Genomic DNA, 14,764 nt, shown 5'->3' with positions numbered 1-14,764 from the left:
TTGTTGCCACTTCTGTGTGAAGGAAATCAAAGACAATAAAAAGAAAATGTACAAAACTGTTTTTACAGGATCATAAAGATGAAGATATGCTTTGCATTGATTCCTGAAAAAATATTGTGTGTGTGGGGAAAATGGTCTTGACTGAGGTGTCTGTAAAATGAGTAGCATAGAGAAGATCTTGCAGTTTTCATGGACATGCTGTGCATAATAACAACAAGTAAACTGCATGACTAGATTTATATTGAAGAAAAAAAAATCAATGTGCTTGTTTTTATGCTTTTTCTCTAGGGCATGCCTCATGTTCGGTAATATACTGTGAGGTAGTAGCTCTGGTTAGAAGTGGTGTTGCTTGTTAATTGTCCTTTCTCCAATACTCAGATTGTGGTTTAAATAAAACACCTTACTACAGCTTACAGAATGGCTTTGAAGTTTTTTGTTTTGTTTTGTTTTGTTTTGTTTTGTTTTGTTTTGTTTTGTTTTTAAGAAGGATATACTTGCTTCTGGATCCTGGAACATCTAACTTTGAAAGTAGGTCTTTTTTGTGAAGATTGCTGTTATTATTTGGCTTGGAGTGAATCTGAGGAATTAGATGAAAGCCTACTCTACAGAATTTGTTACTCGTTGTTGGATGACTAACACAGGTTTCTCTACTAACTGTTAGCACTGACCAAGCTGATAAGTCAGATTTTATAGGCAACCTAAAGAACATCCGTTGTCTGATTTGTCCTCTTCATACCTTTTTTGTGTAGTTTACTATTGATAAAAATACTATGCACAACATGTCAAAGAATTTTAGATTATATTTTTTTTTTGAAAAAGTGGCAAAGGTGAGCAATCCTCTGATCCTGGAAGTAATAAAGTTTCACCAAAACTGAAAGGTGTTGTGAATAGAAGAGCAGTTAGGCTTAAGTCATTGCTCCAGGGATTGAGTCATCTTTCTGCTGCTCTAAGCACACTTTTTCCTGTGTATGTTTATGATGAAGACTTTACTGCAAAACATGACACAGAATCTTCAAGAGCCAGAATTTTAGCTCATGTTTGTTAGAAGTGGGAGACTTGGCGTGGTCTGATTGTAACCTGCAGTTTGGAGGGACTTGCTGAAGCTTCTGCCTCCTACTGTGAGGATATCACCTATATTGTATGTTGTGCTGGTAAGGGAATATGTGAAATAGCTCTGAAATGTTATAAGGAAACATAATAGTAAATTTGCTGTATTTGAGGATTTTGATTTAGCAATCCAAACTGCTCCAGGCTGTTTGTTCCAACTGTTGTTTAATCTGAATTCCCCTGTGACCAAGCAGTGGCATTGCAGATGGTAATGGCTGATCAGTATGTGGGTTAGTATCACAGAATGGTTCAGGGAAAGACAAAACAGTGTGTTGGAAGCAGGAATGTCATGTACCAGCACAGGGAGGGAATTAACAGTAAGAGGCAAAACTTGTATTGTTGAACTAGGCCTATGTAATTTAGTTGCTTTATCTGGGCTTCTGTTTATTTTCTGCATTTCCTCCTTCTCCAGTCTTTCAGAGATCACAGAATAGCTGAGACTGGAAGGCATCTTGGGAGATTATCTAGTCTAGCCTTCTGGTCAAAGCAAGGCTGTGTCCAGTTAGGTTTTGAATATCTGCAGGGATGGAGACCACAACCTGTTTGGGCAACCTCTTCTATGGATTGACCACCCTTAATGGAATTTCCTGTATTTCCATTTGTGCCCAATACTTCTTATCCTGTCACTGGATATCACTGAGAAGAGCACATTTCCATCTTCCTAACTTCTTTCTACCAGGTACTTATGCACATTCTGATATCATGGTCAACACTATTTATTTTTTTTTTAAGCAGATGCCCAACCATTATGTTTTGGGCAGTGGAGAAGAGGCCATGTGTGACTTCAAACATAAGTTTAAAGTCAATCTGTTCACAGAGAAGTAGGAATTGAATATACCTATCATTTGAGACAAGATGCATTTTTTCTTTTTTGTTACTGAGGAGTAAGGAGTAGGAGAAGTGCAGCCTTTGAGCACAGTAGTTGGATTCAGCCTCAGGGCAATTATGCTTTACTTTTTGGCCGATCTAATGAGGGTAAAGGTTCTTGTTTGGACACTTATTCCCCCCCCCCCCACACACACACACACAATGGTGTCTGGTGAAACTTTGTTATTCTAGTATGTGATGTCTGCTCTCAGATCTCTTCTTAGCTTTCCTGCCAAATATGCTGTGTGCTTCTGTAGCTCTTGAGATTTCCTTGGAAGTGTTAAGGACTTGTTTTTTGTCTAACTGCACTCAGTGTTGAACAATCAGAACTGTTGCACTAAACCAAAGTGAGAGATGGGGAGAATTTCTGCAGGAGAAGTTGTATGCAAGTGTTTCTTCTATGCTTTTTTTTTCTTTAAGGCTCCTCTGTCTCTGAATAGTTGTCTGATAATTTCAAACTATGGATAATGCTTGACTGTAAACAGTTACCTTTCCATTGTATGTCACATACTCCTCAAAACACGTCCAGCTTCACTCGTCTGAAATTCTATTCTTTCCCAAGTATATATTTGTCTTGAGTATGAGCTTATTAACAGTATGTGAGAAAATATGGGAAAACTAAGGAAATACTAGCAAAAAGCAATGTGTAGAAGAGTTGGTAACAGAGTAAGCTTGTGCAAAGAAGTAGGCAGGTGTAAATATGTAGAAGTGTATAAAGGATGTTAGGATGTGAGGTATTTGGACTAGTAACTGTTGGGAGCAGATAGTGTTATGCTCTTAACAGCAGAGAAACAAATAAAGACTTCTTAGGATACAGGGGGGACATGGGATCTGATATAATGTGTTGTGGAAGGCAGAGCATACAACCACTAATGGGTAGGCTGGAAACCTTTTTATGCCACCAACCACCATAAATCAGATTTTCCAGTCCTGGTTAACAGAGTAATATACTGAATGTGGAACGCACAGTGTGTGTTGCAAGTGGAGAAGCAAGCAATCTATTAATAGCTGTAGTTCTGTTATGTGTAGATCTAACAGAGACATTTCAAGCTGTGTATTGAGTTTACTACTTCTGTATATTTTTCAAATGACAATTTAAAAATAATCTTTAAATTTCATTAGAGCAAATCAGAAAGTTTATGTATACCACAATGTTACCACAATGTTAACTGAGGTTCTGAAGAACATTTACAAAGACATTTAAATGACCTTCAGATAAAACTACAGAGGACTTCAACACTTAAAATGCAGACAGCTTTAAGACCTGCTGGGCTGGTGAATGACTGATCTTTCCTTACATGACATTGTTTAAAATAAAAGCTTGCCACAGAAAAATGGGCTTACATCAAGTAGTAGAACAGTCGGTAGTGTCTGCTTCTCAGACGTGTGGGACAACAAGCTGTTTTGGACACATGAAAAATTCTTTACAGAAAGTGGAGAACTTCTACCAGAAGTTATTAGCTAGCATTGCCTGTCAGCCAGGGCATCTATGGAGGTCCCTTCGTGTTCATTTTGCAGACCTATAGAAACCTGGCCAGACAGCCAAATGCAATCCCCATACTTCAAAGGTGCCTTGCCAAGTAATCTTTTATGAAAAATACCTGGAATTTATGGAATTGTTCTTCTCTTCCATTTTTGAAGAGTTCTGCTGAGGTTCCCTTAGTCCAGTGAGTCTGTACAATCTCTGTAAACTCAGCTTGTAGCACTTGTAATTACAGTGCAAGCTCTGCCAATCTCAAGGCAATGCACCTGATCTCAGTGTCATTGTTTGCTGCTGGACTCCATTTTAATGAGGCTTTTAGTGCTTTGTATATTTGAGTCAGGACTGATACATGCCAGTTACGTAACCCTGTATTCTGCTGTGGTATCCCTGCCTTGTAACCAAGCCACCTACAAAGTAAGCATCAGAAGGAAACCTTTCTATTTTGTTCTCTCTAGCCTCTTCCAGGTACAAGGGAGTGACCAGATCCACTCTAGAAAGAGCTAGAAAGTCACCGTGATCCAACGGGCAGTTACGAGCCAGTGAGTCCCTGGGGGATAAGAGGAACATTTGTGCAAAGCATGAAATTAGCAGATGTGTGAAGTCTGGATGAGATAAGTCTGCAGGATCCCAAGTGACTGACTTCATGCCAGGAGGTAATGCCAATCCTGTCTCTGTTTGTCTCACTTAAGGGCTGGAGGATCTTTCAGGCAGGCCATATACCACTGTTTTGAAGTATTTTTGTAAAGCATTTTTAAGAGGCTATACCATACAACAACCTGTGTAACAGATAAAATAAGAAAAAGTAAGTAAATCCTGCTTGTACATAATGAGTAGTAATTTATAATTATGCAGGGTAATTATCAAATGAAAATCAAATTGAAAAAGCCTCATTTGTATCCAGGCTGATGTATTACATTCTTCAGTCCTGCACTTCATGATAATTGCTATATGGCTGCTTTAGATAGCATCAAACACTTCAAAATATATGCCTGTTTTTAGAAATTAGGCAAATACTGTCAAACTGGACGCTGGAAAAGCAATATTATTCCTTATATCTTACAAGTGTATTCAGCAGAATTCTTGAACAGATTATTTCTACAACCTTACTTTTACTTTCAAATAGGAACCTTAGTATTCTTGGTGACAATACTGGATTGGCATCTGCTTGCAAATACCACTGTCACATAGAACATAACATTCTTGTTTGAATCACAATTAAAATGTATATGAAATACTGCTGTAAGTTACTGACTTTGCTATCAGTAGCTCTTGAAAAGTATCAAACATGTCTAAGATGGCAACATGTAATTCACTACAATAATTGTAATGTATACACTTCACCTACATGACTAGAAAAGAAGAATACCCTGCATATGAAACAGCAGATTTTATGACTTCAGTCTATTCCTACTCAGAGCAGTATGTACACTTCTACAGTCTGTGGAGGCAGGGGTTACTGTGTGATAAACACATAGATATTTGTAGTAAAATAGTATAACTGTATTATATACAGTTAGAACTATACACGATTCTACACAGCACATCACATTTTGGGCTCCAGCAGATTGAGTTTTGGTTTTGTTTAATACATCGTTGGTGGATGTAGATTTCTTCTGTCTTAAGCAGCTTCTTCAGCGGAGCAGTCAATGCCTGCATAGGTAAACTTCTCATATAGGGTAGTGTTCACATAGGTCTGGGAAGGAAGCAAGCAAAGAGTGTGATACAAGTTGCATTACCTCAAGAATCCTAAACTGTATTGAAAATATTCATGGCCTAATTCATTCATGTGGATTCATTCTTACCTTTCTTTCTTCTAACATCCTGTTCAGTGACACCAATATCTGAGCAAATGATGGTCTTTCATATGGTTTCTCTCTCCAGCACTGTCTCATTAGGTCATACCTTTAAAAACAAACACCAACACAGGATGTTTTAGACACATAGGTTAGAGCCATTAGTTCTTGTAAATTTATTATTAATAAAATAATTTTATACATTTTATATATAATAAATTTTATATTTATTATTTTTAAAAGGACTTGTATACATATCTGGATCTATATTTTCAACATTTGGTTTCTGTCTGGAAAAAAAATATTTTTCTATGGAATAATCAAGAACCTCAAGTGAAAGCCCAGCCATATTGCATTGAGAACAGTATATTTGGCAGGAGCGGGAAGCCTCGGAAAGGACTCATTGCAAATAACAGTGCATGCTGGGCAGAAAGGGCCTGAAATAATTATTTCCACTTGTGCACCCTTCAATTTTTAATGTAATGTTTGTTTTTATAAAAAAAAAAAATAGTTTATTGTAGACATTTGTTTATTTCCTATAGATTATGCTGTGTTTCGTTTTGTGTTTGCCGAGGCAGTTACTTACACTTCATCATCACAGTTGAGAGGCTTTTCCAGTCTGTACCCTTGAGGCAATTTTTCATAGAGTTCTGCACATGTCATTCCACAATATGGTGTTCCACCTAAAGCAGGGTTTAATCATTGTGATGAACACTATTTTTTTAATTAAAAAATGTAATTTCATAGCAGATAGGAAAAACAATGACTGACTCAGTAACAAGTGGATTAGTCCAACATTAGACAGTATGTTTTTGTACCAGCCCTGTAGGTGATAAAAATTTATACTGGCTTTCATTTTTCTCTTCAAACTGTGCATTATGCATTATGGAAGCAGTAACAACAAAACAGCTTTTCAACTACTCAAGAACAAAACCAAACCAATCAACCAAACAAAAAAACAACAAATCCCTCAAATTTCATTAATGTTCAAAAATTTTCTTTGACAGTACTTGGTGAAGTTTATCAAAAAGAAGTATTTACAATGTAAATGTTGACTTAAAACTGAGGGGGATGATCAAAAACTACCCATCAACATTACAGCATTTTGGATTAAGGCTACAAATAATGTGATATGCTGAATCTTACATTTAGATATGCCCTGGGTTTTACAGTGCCATGAAAATATGGTCATGATGTTTTTCTCATTTAGAATGGTATCTGAACTGAAAATGTGATGATTGTATTTCCAAGAATACTGAAGCTAAATAAGGCTCTGTAAAATCAAACAGGAAAAAAAAAAAAAAAAAAGCAGAGTGATGCAAAGCAAGGAACTGTAGGCAGACTGAATGAGTAGAGGTTGCTTGACCCAGATGAGTTTATTTGTGCAGAACAAAATCCACATACTTACCTAAGCTAACAATTTCCCATAATAGGACACCATATGACCATCTACAAGAGAGGAGTATTATTGAATGCCACCAGAATGCAACAAGATACCATATTTTAAAATGGTAGGTAATTTTGCTAATAATCAGAGAACATAAAGAAATGTGAGTCAATCTCCCTATTTTTTTTTTTCTTACCAATTTTTGTGTAATTTTAGGGTTCATAGAACTGGAACGCTTGGAACGAGATCTTTAGCAAAATTAATTCCCTGTAAGTCCATCAGAGTTCTTGACTAGACTTAAGCATTCTCAGCAAAAACAGCGTTCTTACTGAATTGCTTTGCTAAATATCAGTTCCAGGTTCCTGACTAAAATACTGATTTTCTTTGACTCACCTGAGAATTCAGAAGAATTTTTTATTTCAAGTGAGAAATGTACCTCTATTAGTAACCCAAATCTAATTAGCTTGTGGACACTAGTTCAGACATTTCTGATGAAATAGAAGTAACTATTTTTGTTGTTGACTTCCATTTTTTCTTGCCATTTACTTACTCATACTGACATAGTTTGTGAGTTTTTTTGTGTTCAGTGCATGTCTTTATACTTGCTATCAAACTTTCCTTGATATTAAAAAAAAAAAGATTATTTTAAAAAGACCACCTTAAAACATACTTACACATCACTATTAGTGGTGTAAACGCTGTAATTCAAAGATTCAATTGCCATCCATCTCACTGGAAGCCGTCCCTGGAAATTATTTCATGAAAGTTGGTTTGTTGGTGGTTGGAATAACAATATAGAATCATAGCACGGTTCGGATTGGATTCTTTAAAGAACATATAGTTCACCCCACAACCCTGCCATAGGCTGGAACATCTCCCATTAGACCAGATTGCCCAAAGCCCCACCCAACTTGGCCTTGCACACTTGCAGGGATGGGGCATCTATAACTTATCTGGGCAACCTGTTCCAGTGCCTCACCAAAGTTACGGTGAAGAATTTCTTCCTTATATCTAATATAAACCTCCCTCCTTTAGTTTAAAATCACTACCCCTTGTCCTGCCACTGCACTCCCTGAGTCTCTCTTCATCTTTCCTGTAGGCCATCCTTCGGAAGGCCGCAATGAGGTCTTCCTGGGGCCTTCTCTTCTCCAGGCTGAGCAGCCCCAGCTCTCTCTACCTGGCTTCACAGGAGAGGTTCTCCAGCCCCTTGATCATCTTCATGATCGTCTTCTGGACCCACTCCAACAGATACCACAATTTAATCCCCAGCAATTGTTCTACATGTTATATTTATGAAAATTGACTGTAAGCAAGCAAACTTTATTAAGTAATTAGACTTATTACTTTAGTTGTGTCGTGACTTGATTTGTATGTTTACATACTGAAGGGACAGTTCAAGCTAAAGCTAACAAAATTTATCCAACCAGCATCTCAAGACAAATTGGAAATAATCCTTGAGTAATGTCATGAGTCTCTAAGCAGTCCCATTCCCTTGATCACCCAGTGTTATTCCTAGACTGTGGTTGTCTGATGTTTATTAGACAACTTTCTCTTCTATGTCTTCCAAAGCATTAGCTCTGGAGAGCTGTTTTGTCAACTCATAGATCCTAGTGTATCTGTTATTACCGTTTTGTTAACTTTGTGCTTGTTCAATAAAATTAAACTAGATTGCCCCAGCCAGATAAACTCTGGCACAAAAATATAATTCTCACAGCTCCAGTACACATCCATCATACATCAAATGTATATTCTATGCATTTCTATATAGAATTGAACTAAATCTCATTACTGATTACAAAATTGGTTATTTTACTGCCATCCATCTTCACAGAAGTAATTGTCAATTATATATATTATAAACTTGTTATTGAGCTGATTTACAGGTAATGCATGTGTATTAATAGTTAATATAAATATTTATACATGTTAGTATATTATAAGTATTTATACATGTATATAATTGGTTCTGTAGTACCTATGAGTTTACATTTTTGTTTATATTACAATACAAAATAAGAAACAAGAAAACAAAAATGAGAACAGACTATATGGCTTTTGAGTCTTACCATGGTCTTCTTAACATAAACTTCTTGACCTCTGGATAAACCAAAGTCAGCTATTTTTGCAACATAGTTTTCTCCAACCAAGATGTTTCTTGCTGCCAAATCTCGATGAATAAACTAAAGTTAAAAAAAAAAAAAAACAAAAAAAAAAAACAGAAATCACTATGGTATCTGTGAACTTGAAATGTGTTATTTCAATGCTCCACTGAAAATTGGAAGCATTTAGAATAAAAATGAAAACCAAAACAAATGGCTTAGTATGCCATTACCTAGAACATTTTAAACTGTAGCTAAAGATGAGAGCAGTTAGTTACATCATTTGTAAGTTTGAATGCCTCCTCCTTGATTCCCTGTGACATAGTATTTGATAGCTCTGAGTGAACACACCAAAATAATGGTCACTCTGTGTGTGCTATCGAAGCTAAAATTAAAACCTTATATTGATCTCATTTAAAAGCATAGTCCCTGAAAAATGAATACTCTGCCCTTGGTGGGTAGAAAATTTAGGACTGACCTGTTTCTGGCTCAGGTAGTCCATCCCTCTGGCAACATCTGCTGCAAAATGGAGAAGTTGCTGAGAGGAAAGTGTAGATGCAGTACTGTTGGCAATGGCAAATGCTGGATCTGTCTCTAGCACTCTGCTTTTCCGAAGGAAGTCCAGTAAATTTCCATGGGGGGCATATTCAATGGCAAGGTAAAGATATCCTAATGAAAAATCAGATAGTAAGTGTATCACAAAGTAAAAGACATTCAGCAATAGTATTTGGAAACCTACAGTGATGTAAAATAACAATAAAATAAACAAATCAGATTCATGGGGAAATATCAAATGGTGTAATTCCTACGTGTGATAGAGAATTTAGAACTACTGGTGAACATCATTTCTGATGGATTAACATGGACTTGTAGCTTTAATGCCAAGTGTATTTGGCTTTTTAACCTAAGTGTTGCACAGAAAAACCTGTTCATGAGCTGGTGTTTCTATGGACAATATGAATCTATACTGTTTTTGTTGTCGTTGTTTTTAATGATTTTTTGAAGTGCATGTATTCAATAGTGTCTTACCCCGATGTTCACATGCTCCCAGAAGATTTATGATGTTGGGATGATGACCAAGTTTACAAAGGACTTCAAGTTCTCCAGCAAAGTCTCTGTGGTCATCTTTTGAGGCATACTCTGAAAATCAAATCAGTGTTCATTTATGTTTTCCTTTGAACTGAATTTAGGATTATATTGTTAATTGTGAGGACTCTGGGCTGCCTGGGGCACTACAGCTTCATTCCCAATAGAAAGAGGAAATCTCTAAGATACATTACTTGAAAAATTATATTTACTTGAAAAATATGATTTTTCATTCAAAGAGGAGAAAAAAAAAAAAAGGAGAGAATCTAACGTTTGCAGCAGCCATCTCCAGAGAAAGAAAACATTTTAATATTACACAACTGTCACTTATTTCAAAAGTTAAAAAGTCATAGCAGATCATACTGCAGCTAGCTGCCTAAAAATCTTTCCTTTTGTGTGCTTGTGATTATTTCTGCCTGCATGCAGACCTTGGCTCATTTTTTAATGTTGATTTTATTTGAGTGTCTCCCAATTTGCCTACATAACAATCTAGTGAATCGCAAAAAATACATGCGTTCTTGCAGTATTCCATACGTTGTAGTTCTCTCTGGAACATGACAGTCAGGCCCAATGAGTACAAAGAAAGCAAGTGACCCTTGATTTAGTGTATGTGTGTACAGATGCAGAGATGTAGTTATCTGTGACTGGATGAGGTAAGCGAGATACCTAAATGCTGTGCCCCAAGGCTAGCTCAGTGCACCTGTTTCTATCAAATGCATGTTTTAATGGCTCCTCCTCTGCAAATAAATTCACATGTGAAGTTTGTACTAGTCTGTGAAGTACAAAATTCATAATCCTTAATGATGTTAGCATTTAAAGAGAAATATAGACCAACATGACAGAGCAGAAATGTAGTCTTTGCCAGAACACAAATCTTGGCCTAGTATCAGCCATTATAATGTCACTAGTAATTTTGAATATTTATTTAAACATTAGGAGGGGGCTACTAAGCACTTCTTAAGACAGAGGAACACTTGGAAAAAAACAAACAAACAAACAAAACAAAACAAAACAAACAAACAAACAAAAAAAAACACAAACAAAAACAGCCAAGAGAAGTCTACAGTCTTGGAGTCTGATCTTTACTACCTTTCATCCTTTTAATTGCAGCATCCATGCGTAAGCCATCCTTCTTAATTCGTGCTTTCAAGACTTGTCCAAAGTTACCTTCCCCGATCACATCTTGAAATTTGATGTCATTCCACTCAAGAACTGGATAAATGGTGGGATCTGGGCTGTTTTTGGCTTTCCTGCTCAGAGTGAGAGTACCTGAGTTAAACTGTACAGCTGGCTCTTCCCTCTGTAACAGAGTTAAGCAAATGACATTAAGTATGATTTCTTCTTTACTGAGCAATACCATGCTTACCCTCCCTGAATACATATGTGCTCACTGGTGTACGCATACACACAACCTGAACCATCTCCTGCTTACACACGAGTGAGTACATTAGCAATCTACACCTGCTTTAGACACTGGCTGCATCAAGCACTTGTGCCTAGATCTACAAAATTAATCAGACTCCTAATTTATCCATAAGTACCTTTGTACTAGGCATCCCGAACAGTTTTCCAATTAGTGAACGTGAAAGAGATGGGCAAAAATCATTTGAAAAAATTGATCTTAGAACCAGTTTTAAGTCTCAGGGCAAGATTTATCTCTTTGTTTGTCTTGAGTAAATTCTGTGCTAATCAGGCTCAGTAGGAAGACTGAAGAAAGACAATGCAAGGAAAGAAAAGAGACAGGAAATGATTCTCTGCCATACTTGAGACATCTTCACTTCAGCCACACATGCCCAATAAACACTTTTTTGGGGAAAAGTTTCAAGAGAAGGAGCAGGACCTATTCTGTGTGGCCTGGGGACTCTTTTTGTGGCCTGGAGACCATTCATCTTTTTGAATGAGTCCCCTTTTTAAGAAATAACCTGTGGAGATCCAATTGGAGGAGTTCCTTGGCCCAGCTTCATTCTCCTTTGTGGGTTCCCCTTTGAAGTAAGAGATAACACTGGAAAGCTGAGTGAGGCAGAAGCTACAGCAGGATACAAGTATATGCAGAGAGAGAGCTCTACGTGATAGTACAAACTTCAGCAATTTCATCACTGCCAAAGCTATGATGTTGCCATTGACTGATCCCTGCTGTCCTCTCCCCAGGTTAAAAAGATGTGGCAGATCAGTCACTGATGCTCAAAAGCAATGGTTAAAAGTACTGCAGTTTTCAAAATGACATAACTTCACAAAAGGAAAACGAGCTCTTCTATTCTGCATGGCTTGATACTTGTCATACACAGGGACAACAAGACAGAAAAGAGAAGGATGAATTGTGTGTATCTTTTTTCAAGTCAGGTCATCTGTCTCATAGCCTATAGCTATGATTGCTTTAGCTCTGGGTCACTAGCAACAGCACTAATGTCATACATGAAGAGGAGATTGTATTTGGAAAGGCCAAAGAAAAGGAAGTGAAAAAAACAAAACCAAAAACCAACACTGCAAAAGATGGGGCAAAAATGTTTAGCCACACTGCTAGAGGAAAGCTAGAAACCCACCACCACATTTTGGAAAGCCTGAGCCATTCTGCGCTGGAAGTTGGCTCGCTTTAACTGCAGCATGATGAGAAAGGCCAGGAGAATAGTTACACAGGTCATTCCTGCAGAGCCAAGGATAGCAATAAGCAGCATTTTGCCTCCTTTGGATTCATATGGAGCTGTTGAGGAAGCACATAAAGAGTTTGTCATTTCCAGGTAATTCTGAAAAAGCCATGAACAATGCATAGCTAGACACTCCCATCTTATAAACAGTGTAAAGACATGTAGGTATATCCCCTTGTTTTACAAAAATGTCACAGACATTGTATGCTCTGATTTTCAGATTTGTGAGCACCTGCTTATTTCAGGGAGAGCAAAGCTGAGGTCACATTCAGTGATCTAATTAACTCCATTAATTTATGAGCTGTTGGGCGCTTGCTAGTGAATACACACAAATGCTGTATGTTGCCACTTCACTGATGCCATGTAGGGAACTGAGAGTCAAAAAAAAGGATATTGTGACTTTGCTCTATCTAACTGGTTTATACCATCAGCCCTTGTTTGTGCAAGTCCGGCATGCTGGAATAACTAACCTTTAGTTTCTGGAAGAGTCTTCAGTTCAAAGGATGTGTTTGGATTGCTCAAGCCGATGTTGTTCTGAGCGTTAATCTGAACCTGGTACACAGTGTTTGGCTCGAGGCCCTTGAGATGGTATTGAGTAATGGTGGTATTCTTAATGATAATGTCGATGTGGTTGTACTCAGCCTTGCCATAAATTTTGTAGCTGATGATGATGGAGGAGATGGAGTGACCCTCGGCAGTTGTCCAAGAGATGACCGAAGATGTGTCAGTGGTGTTAGAAAACTTGATGTTGTACGGTGCAGGAGGGATTCCTGAGAACAGATATAAACACACATTAAGTGTTGGAGAGCACATCACCTCTTCTGCCTTCCCTCAGAGGCCAAACACTTTATGCAGTGTTTTTGTTGTGCTAAACAGAAGAATTTTGTTGACAAGCTTTGGTAACTGAGCACAACTGTTTTATGAACCATGTGCAGTCACCCATATTGCAGTACTCCATACTTCCAGTAGAGGTTGGAGTAGTATTCAGTGTAGCCCTGTCCTTGCAAAAAGGATATGAATGCTCTAAGCTGTTCTGCAAGGACAGCATAATTGCTTTAAAGTTAATGACCATAACCCCCATTCCCCCGTGCCGCTCGGGGGGAGGAGGTGGAAGAGGGCTGATGGGGGGAAGGTGCTTTTGGTTTCTTTTCTTTGTTTCTCACTTCTCTAGCTTGTTATTAATAGGCAATTAACCATATTACCTAGTTAAAATGGTAATATGGTTAATTATTTAACCATGGTTGTGACCATAAGGGCACTGTTCGCACTCAGGAATTCAAGCACGGGCACTGATCTTGAGCATAGCTACACTGAAACTACACTTTGCTCACAGGGATGTGTACCTTTCATTGCATCTTCTTTTTGTTCCTTATAAGCTGACTCTTCCTGTATTGACATGGCAGAACTGCAGGGTCTGAGTGTTGTTTTTTTTTGGAGTTAAAAAAGAGCTTAGATTATGAAAATCTGTGTGTTCATCACTACAAGGAGAAAAAAATGCTATGTGTGTTAGAAGCACAAATCACACTGATATTAAGACGTGAATTCCCAAGCTTTTCACTTATTTTTCCTTTTTTTTTTTTTCTTCATAAAACTCATCATCAGTTCCTGACAATTCCCAAGGTAAGAATTCCTTTGAATACAGAGATTTTCTTTATAATAATAGTAATAGCAACCATGACAGGTTGTCATCAGGAACTGAGTGTTACCAAAACAAAGGATTTATTTTAATGTAGTGATTAAGAAACAATCATTCTGACCGCTGGGGGAAAGAGGAAGAATTAAACGGAAGTGAATCAGCTACTTACTGTCACTGAAAGTCCACGCATACAGGTAGTTGCTCCATTCTCCTTGGGACCTGGTGTTCACCCGTACCCTGCACATGTATTGCTGTCTGGGCTCAAGATCTTTAATGATCAGTGTGGACATATTTCCTGGCACTTGAGTAATAACACTGCTCTCGTCACCATTGTCATTCACGCTCTTCCTTTCCACTTCAACACGAATGTCGTCCTCTGTCCTCAGCGTTAAAGGATGCCATGACAAATTCAGTGATGTTGTGCTTTTTGGAAGGAGTGTGAGACCTTCTGGTGGAGGAAGACCTTGGAGAAGCCACAGTGAGACAGGGAACAACACTTCACATCTGGTATGTAAACCAAAGCAGGGGTACCAGTTATTCCCAGCCACTTGCTCTAACTTAGAGTGACAAAGGGCATTTCTCCCCTCCCACACCCCACCCAGTTAACAGAAATTTGCTGTCTTGTTTGGTAATTCCTAGTGGAATCCTCATTTATTTTGTACGT

The 14,764-nt window shown here is 37.8% G+C and overlaps 1 protein-coding gene across 1 annotated transcript in view; it reads right to left on the bottom strand.

Annotated features, from left to right (window-relative positions):
* Positions 1 to 2,214: 2,214 nt before the first annotated feature.
* TEK (TEK receptor tyrosine kinase) overlaps positions 2,215 to 14,764 on the bottom strand; it is a 43,289-nt gene continuing 30,739 nt past the window's right edge. Inside the window, exons 12-23 of the mRNA XM_082783028.1 lie at positions 14,270 to 14,563; positions 12,935 to 13,234; positions 12,363 to 12,520; positions 10,912 to 11,122; positions 9,766 to 9,876; positions 9,215 to 9,405; positions 8,704 to 8,817; positions 7,312 to 7,382; positions 6,659 to 6,699; positions 5,837 to 5,933; positions 5,260 to 5,359; positions 2,215 to 5,150 (exon numbers count right to left, since the gene is read on the bottom strand). Of these exons, the coding sequence (XP_082639154.1) occupies positions 5,076 to 5,150; positions 5,260 to 5,359; positions 5,837 to 5,933; positions 6,659 to 6,699; positions 7,312 to 7,382; positions 8,704 to 8,817; positions 9,215 to 9,405; positions 9,766 to 9,876; positions 10,912 to 11,122; positions 12,363 to 12,520; positions 12,935 to 13,234; positions 14,270 to 14,563 (1,763 nt within the window). The 3' untranslated portion in view covers positions 2,215 to 5,075. The remainder of the gene's footprint in view (positions 5,151 to 5,259; positions 5,360 to 5,836; positions 5,934 to 6,658; positions 6,700 to 7,311; positions 7,383 to 8,703; positions 8,818 to 9,214; positions 9,406 to 9,765; positions 9,877 to 10,911; positions 11,123 to 12,362; positions 12,521 to 12,934; positions 13,235 to 14,269; positions 14,564 to 14,764) is intronic.

This window comes from Aythya marila (genome assembly GCF_965140915.1).
Source record: "Aythya marila genome assembly, chromosome: Z".
In the NCBI taxonomy this organism is placed as follows: domain Eukaryota; kingdom Metazoa; phylum Chordata; class Aves; order Anseriformes; family Anatidae; genus Aythya; species Aythya marila.
The sequence above is the reverse complement of the archived record's forward strand: the minus strand, read 5'-3'. Positions and strand labels throughout refer to the sequence as shown.